We start from the raw sequence: 10,264 nt of genomic DNA on the forward strand, positions 1-10,264 counted from the left end.
ATATTGACTCTATTGCGATGAATTCAACCGATTCTTCGAGATTTCACCTAAGCGAGAGTATCGAATGAACGTAGCGTGCACGCGCCGTGGTTGAAAAACGTGAGTTCAGATACTACGCCTGTGCTAGTACGTGCCCCGTACACGAAACTTATTCACACACGCTATTCATCGGCCTGTGCTCCTCCATTGCGTACATAACGTGAAACGTAAGACGCTACATACTGGCGCGCGCGCGTACGTGTCTGTGACGTGTCTCTGTGTACGTACGTCGTGCCAGGTGTATGTAAGCAGAGTTGCGCACAAGTCGTAACACGTACATCAAAACATACTTTCGATTGAGACGCGTTTCGGTGGAAAACGAAGAATCTCGATAGACTCGGTTGGCTTTCGGCGAAGATAAGCGGTCGGTACGCGATCGTGCGCGAGAAAAGACCGTTTCGCAGACGAAGGAAACGACGGACAAATAACGTTTTCCGATCCGGAGCGTCGAGGTAATCGGAGGAAAGAGTGAATTTGAGTGTCGCTGCACAAGCGCGAAGCAGAGAGCGAGGGAATCAAAGAACGAGAGAGCGAGAGGACGATAGGACGCTAGCTACGGTGCTACGGTGGTAGTGAATGGAACGCGGCCCCCACGGGTGAACGTAGTACGACGCTCCACGGGCTAGCATTGCACCAATGACCAGCCGGGACGGCCGATCACGTGACGTGCGTGCCGAGCCAGCAGCAGAACATTGCAAATGACAAGACGCGTAGGGCATTGTCGTCGCGCCGCCGCTGCCGCCGTTCATATCGTTGTTGTTGGTGAATTCGTCGCGCCGCCGCCACCGCCGCCGCCGCTGTCGTTGTTGCCACCGCTGTTTATGAGATTCTCGCACGTCGCCGAGACGCCGAGTGTCGTGAACGATTAGAAAATCTTGTCCTCGCTGTCGGCACCACCGCTGCTGTCGGCGCGTGTGCGCGACAAAGTCGCGGGTGCTCGCGGAGGCCTCGTGCCCTGAACGGTGCCCGCGGCGCCCCGTCCCTTCAAGTACAACACACTCGATACATAGTGTACCAAACACACCAGCGTTCCGAGGGCCCGAGTGGCATCCGTCTATATGACAAAATGTCGGGATCACAGCGGATGCGAAAGTCCTCGCCTTGCTCGACGTCGAAGCAAGGCCCAATGCGCGCGACTCTACCCGTGAGCTCGCTGTTACGGCAAGGCCGACAGGGCAGCAGCCTCAGGAAGAGCAACAGCAACAGTCCCACCGTATCGCCGACGAACGCGAATGCGTGGCGGGCCCGCATCTCGCCGGAGACCTCCTCCTCGGGACAACGAAGCCCCGGTTCTCTCTCTTACAAAGGTATATTTCCTGGTTTCACGACGGGTTGCAAATTTTTATCAGCACGAGCAACAATCCGATTATAGCACGCGAAATGAGAACATAATACACTGGTGGTCGAAATTATGAGATCTCAGAGTTACTGGGATAAGGGCTTAATAAACTAAAATTTATTTTTTAGCAATATCTTCATATACTAAACGAATTTTCAAGTTAAAACAGAATAATAATAAAAGTCTATCCATGAATGTAAAATCATTCTTAACTCATTAATATTATTGTATTGTTTGTCACCTTTGTGTAGCTTTCTGCCGAGTTACCCCCACAGATTTTCTATAATATTAAGGTCTGGAGATCGTATTGATTAATCTAATATTGATATACTTTTAGCACTGAAATAGTGTTCTATTAACTACATGGTTAACTATGTTATCGTGCTGCAATATAAAATCTTGTCCGACTGTTCTACTACCATAGTTCTGAATTTATTCTTGGATTAATTTTAAGTAACCAGTACATTACATTCTGCTATACTTTTCTTAAGTGTAAAAAACCTGAATTATTCTTTCTTTCTTGATGACAAGTTTCAGATATCATACTTACTATCACAGAATTCATAAATATTACTTGTTAGTAATTTATGTTGAATTTAATTAATGTCACAATATCAATATACATCCTGATTAAAAGAACAACCACATTTTAATGTAACCTTCAACATGATGAGTTTTTAATTGTTGCTTCTGCTAGTAATTTTGTCAATTGCTATGTCTCTTATCTATGTACACATCATTTACATGTTTTTGTATTTGTTCTACACATTGTTATCTTTTAAATGATTTTTTAGTTGTGTCTGTTATTTTGTTTTTTAAACCTCTCTACCAAATTTCTTTCTTTCTTCCAATATTAGGGTATATCAACATTTAATTGTTTATTGTGTCTCTGTACATTTTGTAGTCTGTCATGTGTTTGTGATTGTATTATTCTCATCTTTATTGTTGTAAATACTTGGAATATTACTTTTGAGAATTTGATATAGTTTCTTCAGGATTAAATAGTTTTGTTTACATTTGTAACATATATATTATATAAAATTATATTGTCAATACATAATAATATTTAAAACATGAGCAATACTATTTTGCTTTGTTTATATATTTTTTCCTATAATTTCATAATCATTTTAATCTACTAATTTGGTAACCGAATACATATTTTTAGTTCGGTGCCACAAAAAACAACCATAAAATTCAATACTTTTTTCCTTCATCCTTTCATTCCCCTTTGGTTAAATTTTCTTTTATGTGTTTTTTCATTTTATCCAGTGACCGAATATATTCTTGATAGACCGGTTCTGGTTTCCATCCATACAATGATATTGTATATTTTATTGAAAGGTATTTGTACTACATTATATAAAGTATTACAAATATCCATTAAAAATTTTTGTTATCTACAGCAAAATCAAAAACATTGAGTGGAAGATGCAGCGAAAGTTTAAGTGGAAACCAAAATATTCGGAGGACAGCATCATTAGATACTATATATTTAAAAGGACAATGGCCCCGTGATTCATACATTCATTCCAGTTTACTTTTGGTTAATAAATCTACTCAGGTAAATTTAGTTTCTACAAATCTTTGAATTCTTTTTTTTTTTTTAGAAAATGTGTCATACAATATTTATTAACATTTAACATATTTTGCTTATAGACAGAAGAATGGTCTAATGAACCAAGGAAATTGCATACTCGTCATCCTACAGAACAAACTACTACAGATGAAAAATTGGAAAAGTACTTCAGGCATCGGTATGTAGAATCTATTAAAATTATATACTTCTTAGAAACGATAGATTCTTAGATACTTAGTAAACTTACTACAAAAACATGTAATGTAGATTACAGCGTACAAATAAGGAAGGCACTAGCAGTAGGGAAAGAACAGCTGTGTTTGGACTTATAATGCCTGGTGGGCCACCACCAGCCTTTCCTGCAGATCATACAGTACTTCCACCCAGTATTGCTTCACAAACATCTATACGTAAGTTTATTTAAAAGCTTAAGATGAGAACTTTAAAAAGGTTTCAAAAATAATTGTTTCAAACCGTTATAAAATGATATACATATTATTTTTATTGTTACATTAGACAACCAATTTAGTTTGAGTACAAAGGCAAGTCCTATGAACATCCCTATGAAACCAATGAGGCCTCCAATGCGTTCTTCTATCGAAGGATTAAATCAAGAAATTGAAGGACTCGTTCTCAAATCTGCAACTAACCCTAGTGATCCTGATCATCAAGTGGAAGACAAAGTAAGTCATATTTTATGTTAAATGATAACTGTAAATCAAGCATTTAAAAAATATTGATTTAATCGTTTGACTTGTGTGACAGTATGCACGATATCATGAACAAATAACACCAGAAGGGCATCGTGCACCACTAGCAGACTTACTGAGGGCTACGCGCAGCGTCAACACACAAACACCAGCTACAGACCTTCCCTCCAGTTCTTATTCTTCAGGTAATTTCAAATTTTATCTTACTTACTTGGCAATATTCAAGTACAAAGTGTCCGTTCATAAATTTACAAGCAAATATCTTAAAAATGACGAAATCATAAAAAAATTTAATTTGAGAAATTTACGCGGCTTTAATTCAGTTATAAGATGCGCGTAAATTAGTTTTCTTTGATTTGTAGTCTTTACTTGAATATTCATGGATGGATACCTCTTATACGGGATAGTGCCCAGTGTTCTAATATCAAAAATTTTACATTAAAATTATGGAAACTTCCTAATTGTGGCATCAATATTGTTAAATTTATAATTGTACATAATTTTATAATAGTTCTTTGTAATTTGGGGATTACATGAAAAGTTATACAGGTATCTACCTCATAACACAATAGTTAGGTTCTGAAAAAGTACCGTGTTGTAAGGGGGATACCTGTACATATTTCGTAATGGGAATAATGCATATATGCATGTGAACTATTTCTGGTTGTTGGTAACACTATAAATAACAGACTAACTATGGTGTGTGCCTGTTGAGACAGGCCCTCCATCTAGGAATTCTGAGTCTCCACTGATTCCTGGTCTTATGGATGCCTCCCGTCCGCCTAGCGATCTCTTACAAGGTTGGCGCATTTTGCGGTTCCTTCTGTTTTTTTTTAAGAAATACCATCAATCTAATTTGTTTGCCCAAATTTTTTTCTTTTTTTTATGAATGCCATTGTCCAGCTAGTTATTGGGATTTCACATGTTTATCTACAAAATGTTTTACTATTTCGTAAATATATACACATATAATCATATGCAGTAAAACTTTGATTTAGTGGATTTCGTATCTAACTTTTCAGTGTAAAAACTAATTTGTTATTCAACAGACATTTTATGGATATTTGAATTTAATAGCCCAATTAGTTCGCTAAATCGACGTTTTACTGGGCCTTAATTTAAAAGTATGTGCATGAATTGTTTGTTTTTGTCTTCAATATAAATTATCGTCAATATTACATCTGAAATTTCTGATTTTACGTAATTAATTTTAATATATCACGTTTGCCAAAAGATTTTGTTTTCACAAGATGATAAATGCCAAATTTTTAATGTATTTTATATAGCTGTTTTAAATATCCTACGTGTTTTAATATAATGTTTTTGAAACCATTTTACACAGCTTGTTACTAAATAATGTCTTTATGGTATACTTAGATTTACATGAATGTATGTTTATAAATATATGCATAGAATAATTTAAATTTTTAACAGCATGACTTTAGATATTTGTTTCTTAAATTAATATAAATTGTATTTTCGTGCATTGCATTTAGATTTTTAGTAATGTAGATATTGTAATGTATCTTTAAGGTGGAAGTCGTGGTTCAACTCCTGAGCAAGATAGAGAAGGACGTCTTGGCACCTCTCCTCAGATTAATAGGTTCCTAGCAAGAGAACCACCCGATGGCTGTGAGAAAGTCAATCTGAAATTTTTAGAGGATGCCAGGTAATTCCATATGCATGTTTATTAAACATTAAACCATTTTCTAGACAACCCAAACTGTATTGTGTTGTGATAACAATGTACTTTTTTCATTCTTAAAAAATAATCTTTCAAAAATCAAACTGAAGATATACATACACTCATACATTCATACACATGAATGAAATATATATGTTAAACTGAAACATTTGGTATAATATGGCACATATAGCAAGAGACGTGTCCTAAGGCTACATAAATGAAATTAGAAAATAATTCAATAATATATACGGTTTTTACGATATATTAATTCATAACGTTCCTGATATGCTTGAACGTAACTAGCATCTTGAAATACAAGACAAATTATTGCAGAAATTCTTCAGTATCACTGAAGCAATTATATTTCTATGTATAGGCGACCCATGATAGATTTGAGCAAATTAGAATATTGCTCAAAGCCGTGTGTAGCATTCCAGTTAAAACCTAGCTTGGGATCAGCGTTCCTGCCATTACAACAGCCAGCCAGTCCAACGATGGTTGCAAGTGCATCACCCTCTTCGCATACAACACCAACTACACCTCCTCCAAATCCATAGTCCTGTTCTTCACCTTACGAAATAATGTTTATAAACCCGATTGGTATATATATTTTTTTTTAACGACCTCATGGGTAGAAAGTGGTTTACTTTGACACGAAAGCATATACCAATAAGAAAGAAAAAAAGAAAAGTTACCGAAAAGCAGCCTGTTTCCAGTGCGATTCAACTTTCGGGCATCGTAATTGTATAATTAAAAAAAAAAAGTTATGATTGCATTGATACAATATATTGAAAAGCATCTGAGCTCCGTTAATGTTTGAAACAATAATAAAAAAACGAGGAACAATAATTTGTGATAACTGAAAAAACGACATTTAGGAATGAACATTGTGTTCTACAGGGAAAAAGACTAAATAAAATTGTGTATTCTAAATTTAGTGCTAAAATGTGCTAAACGACTTTAGTTTTGTATACAGGAATAAATATTCAAAATGTCGAAAAAGTATTAAATTTTTGATTGTTGGAAAAAACAAAATTATACTGATACAAAATGGGTACACGTGCCTGAATTATGTACATTGGTATACCCCCACTATGATGTTCTCATTAGATTTGTATCACTTTGAAAAAAGATTCAATTGCATAGTGAAACAAAATATGCGTTAGAATTTTGTATCGTTTTGTATTATTACTTGTACGCTGAAAATATTCAAATTATTATTATATGAGGAGCTCGAAAATAGTGTATCCCTATGGTACATTATTTTTTTTTCTTCTTTTTTTTAGAATTATATTCTCTAGATTTATACACATACATTCTTTACTTTTTTCTCTTTTTTTTTTAATGTCGCGTATGTAAGATAAAGGCATAAATTATAATTGTCACGATAGTTTATTTTGTATTACGTGTACAAACGTGCACTTTTGCATAGCTTCTTTTTTATAGTGATTTCTTAGAAGATAAGTTTGTATTTTGAAAGTAAAATATAAGTACTTTGTTCGACTATAGTGTTCAGTGTCATAAAGCAACTTATGGAACTTAAGTTAATTGCAAGAGTATATTTTATTGTTTAATATCTATATATTACCATAGGGCTACAAAATTTTTTGGTTTAACTTGTATTATGTTAGTTTACTATCTGAATATGTACAACCAATACAGCATATGTAACGGCAGGTTGATGAATGTATGATAGAATGAACCTAACGATACAAGGTGGAAATGTAATGAGTTAAAATATGGACAGTGGCAAAATTAAATATTAATCGAAGTAACAAGTGACATATGTGCTTTAAGCCAGTGTGGTATCAGATGTGAATACAAATGGCTCCCTAACTTAGCACAGTATTGGTGTGACTGTAGGTTTTTTTTGTATAAACGTGGATTATAATAAGAAAGACAAAAAATGTATAATCTGCGTTCTATACAAATGACAGTATGCATGTGTTGTAATATCAGAATCCTGATTAAACCATCCACGAATAACATTGAAGTTCATTGTATCGTCGAAGTAAAAGATTTTGCACGAACGTAATTCATTGGAAATGTTTCGAAACTTATTTCGTTCTTAAAGTTTACGTTAACGTTATAAGATAGTTATTAATACATAGCCTGTAGGAAATATTATATTAAACTTTGTAGCTAGCAGCGATATTTGTTTCTTTGAATTTTCTTATGGTAAGAATAATCAAAGGAATATCAAAATATTTTGATATAAACTATCTACACTGTGTAAAAAAAAAAATCAATAGTTATTCGTGCGATGGATTAACTTATTTTTTAGTATACGCAGACATAGCCACTCAAGAAGTTCAATTTATTTTTTGCTTTCTAATACAGAACGTTTTGCAAACAATTTTATAGTTACGGTCTGAGGAATAAGGATCTTGATAAAATGTAAGATCGAGAGCAGGGAAGAACAGTTTTTTAAATACAATAGTAATATACTTTCTAATATTATAATGTATCTAGCTACAACAGTGAAAAATGTTAACACATAAAGTACCTGGCACACTGGTCTATGCTCTCTTTTATCCAGCTCACTAGGAAGTTCATGCCTTAGAATGCGTGGCAAAGTGTGCTAAATAGACAGGAAGGTTAATCAGAGAGTCAGGATATATACAAAATGCACTGGCTAGTTAACGGCGTATACAATACAAACCTAATCTGCTATTTACTAGCTTAAGAAGATTTTCTTTTATTTATTTTCGCTATGGACCTAAATGACATTAGCCCATCGCTGTAAGGATATGTGGAATGCGAACGTCATGTTTGTATAAGCGCTCCAAAACGAAAAAGAAAAAAACAAAAAAATTTATTGATCGCATATTTCATCTGTTGGCATATTTTCACTTAACAGAAGAGAGAAAAAAAAAATGTTTTAACGTAACACATTGTATTAATCATAGTGAATAAAACGTTTCATACTTTTTACTAATAAGCAGAGGAGGAAATTACTTTAGAGAAAAAGGCTAGCCTTATTATTTTTTACTACAAATTATAAGGCTCCACTTTTTAACCTTCATGTACTTGCATAATGTGTTATCATTATTGTTAGTTTTTGTTGTCAATTTCATGAACATAGGAATGTGTATAAAGACTGCTACACTAAAGATTACCTGTTATTTGGATATATCTAAATTTAAAATGAAATAAAATTAGGCTCAAATTTCATTCAGTTACCTATGATGCACTATAGAGATATACTCTTTATAATTCGTTACTAAACTATCCTTACGTGACTACTGTTCGGTACATTCTTTCTACATATCTAAATCTGAGCAGGTTTCAGAATGACAAAATGATTATGTCAATTACGAATTCATTTATCCCTAGGACTTGTCCAAACTTATCGTTGTAGGGTTTCACATAACAACAAAAGTAAAACGACAAACAAACGATTGTTGAATGTACATTGTAATTTGTAAGATGCTCGGAATTATGCAAACGTTTCTAAGAGCATAAAACTCGTACGTTGTAAAGAGGTATCATAAAAAATTTTATATATTTGGTGAAGTTAAATGCAGCTTTTATCCATTTGTTTTATAATAAATATATGAAATATTATTTATTGTTTTTTTTTTATTTGAAGCGCAAGGATAGAAAATCTTTTTCATAATATATAATGTTTTCATGTAAATTACACACGCACACGCATACATACATAAATTTACACGGAAATTTATAGAATTTTTTTCTTTCGTTCAATATACATAATTGACTTATTGGAAGCTATGACATAGCATTCTTTCTTAATGAATTTTTTCCATTTACTAATCTATGAGGAGTATCTTACAATGTAAACTCGTAAACACAATACTAGCAGATTCGCAACGGTACATCGAAAATCAGTATCTTAATTAAATACTAACATAAGAATCTATCGACCCTTGAATTTGTCCTAGGGCTAAATCAAAATTAGTCAGCGAAGAGAGTTAGCGAATGTAAATAATAATTTAAAGCCGTTTAACGATGAAACCTTTGTACGGAACGTAGTGACTAAGGCCAACGAATTCTGTACTTTTCATGCGTCTCGCGAAAAAGTTCGTTGAATGAAAAATACTTGTGGATCAATGCGAACTTTTAAAATATGTATAAAAAAAAAAACTATTACCACAACACTGGCCTGTCCATAGTCAACTGAGATTAGACTCCTTTTCCGAACGGTACAATGCAATTATCAAAATCATAGTAAAAGAAATTTCTTTTTTTATTTTTTGTAATTATGTTAGTCGAATCTTTAAATTTTTTATCGAAAATTGATAATTGTGGGAATTCTTTTCTTTACATAGACGTATTTTTACTTCTTCTATCGTCTGTCCTTACTCGATCGAAATCAGAATAGGTTCTTTTTCCATTCGGACAATAGAGGTATCGATACATTTTAATGCCACCATTTTTTGTTGTTTTTTTTTTTTTATAAGTATCACGCGTATCAGTATTGTAAAGTATATCTTAATTTCTTGTCGAGAATCATTTTTTTCAATCCGATAATTTGTTTATGAAACGTTATATGTGTATAGATAAACTCATATTTTTTGCGGAATAAAAATACTCTTTAAGTGATAAGTTTACTCGTTATATATTTTTCGTACATTATCGAATTTTAAAGTATAAAGGCAAATTAAAATATAAGATTTAGTATGTAATAAAATATTATTGCCTTATTTTTGAGTATTTTATCATTATTATTCATTATTTGATATTCAAAGTTTTAACGATTCGTATGTGTAGAAATATTTTTTAATTACTTTTTATCTCTTCGTTTTTTTTTTTTTTCGTATTCATGAAATCTTAAGTACCAATTCACCATAGCTTTATCGAAACATTAAACAACATATTTAACGATTTATCCGATTAATTTCGTTTTTTCTCTCTTGCAAGACAAACTATTACATTGTATAATAATA

At 33.2% G+C, this 10,264-nt stretch overlaps 1 protein-coding gene across 2 annotated transcripts; it reads left to right on the forward strand.

Annotated features, from left to right (window-relative positions):
- The first annotated feature begins 256 nt into the window (after window positions 1-256).
- Window positions 257-10,161, forward strand: LOC143349850 (glucocorticoid-induced transcript 1 protein). 2 transcript variants are annotated; one of them, XM_076781435.1, is made up of 9 exons: window positions 257-1,346; window positions 2,785-2,942; window positions 3,038-3,135; window positions 3,225-3,367; window positions 3,474-3,640; window positions 3,723-3,852; window positions 4,387-4,467; window positions 5,201-5,336; window positions 5,731-10,161. In XM_076781435.1, exons 1-9 carry the CDS (start codon window positions 1,106-1,108, stop codon window positions 5,909-5,911), a joined length of 1,335 nt encoding a protein of 444 aa, XP_076637550.1. In that variant the 5' UTR covers window positions 257-1,105; the 3' UTR covers window positions 5,912-10,161. The 2 variants fall into 2 exon arrangements, with proteins under 2 accessions (XP_076637550.1, XP_076637551.1); XM_076781436.1 differs by lacking the exon at window positions 4,387-4,467.
- The last annotated feature ends 103 nt before the right edge of the window (window positions 10,162-10,264 follow it).

Source organism: Colletes latitarsis, chromosome 14 (assembly GCF_051014445.1).
Source record: "Colletes latitarsis isolate SP2378_abdomen chromosome 14, iyColLati1, whole genome shotgun sequence".
Lineage (NCBI taxonomy): Eukaryota > Metazoa > Arthropoda > Insecta > Hymenoptera > Colletidae > Colletes > Colletes latitarsis.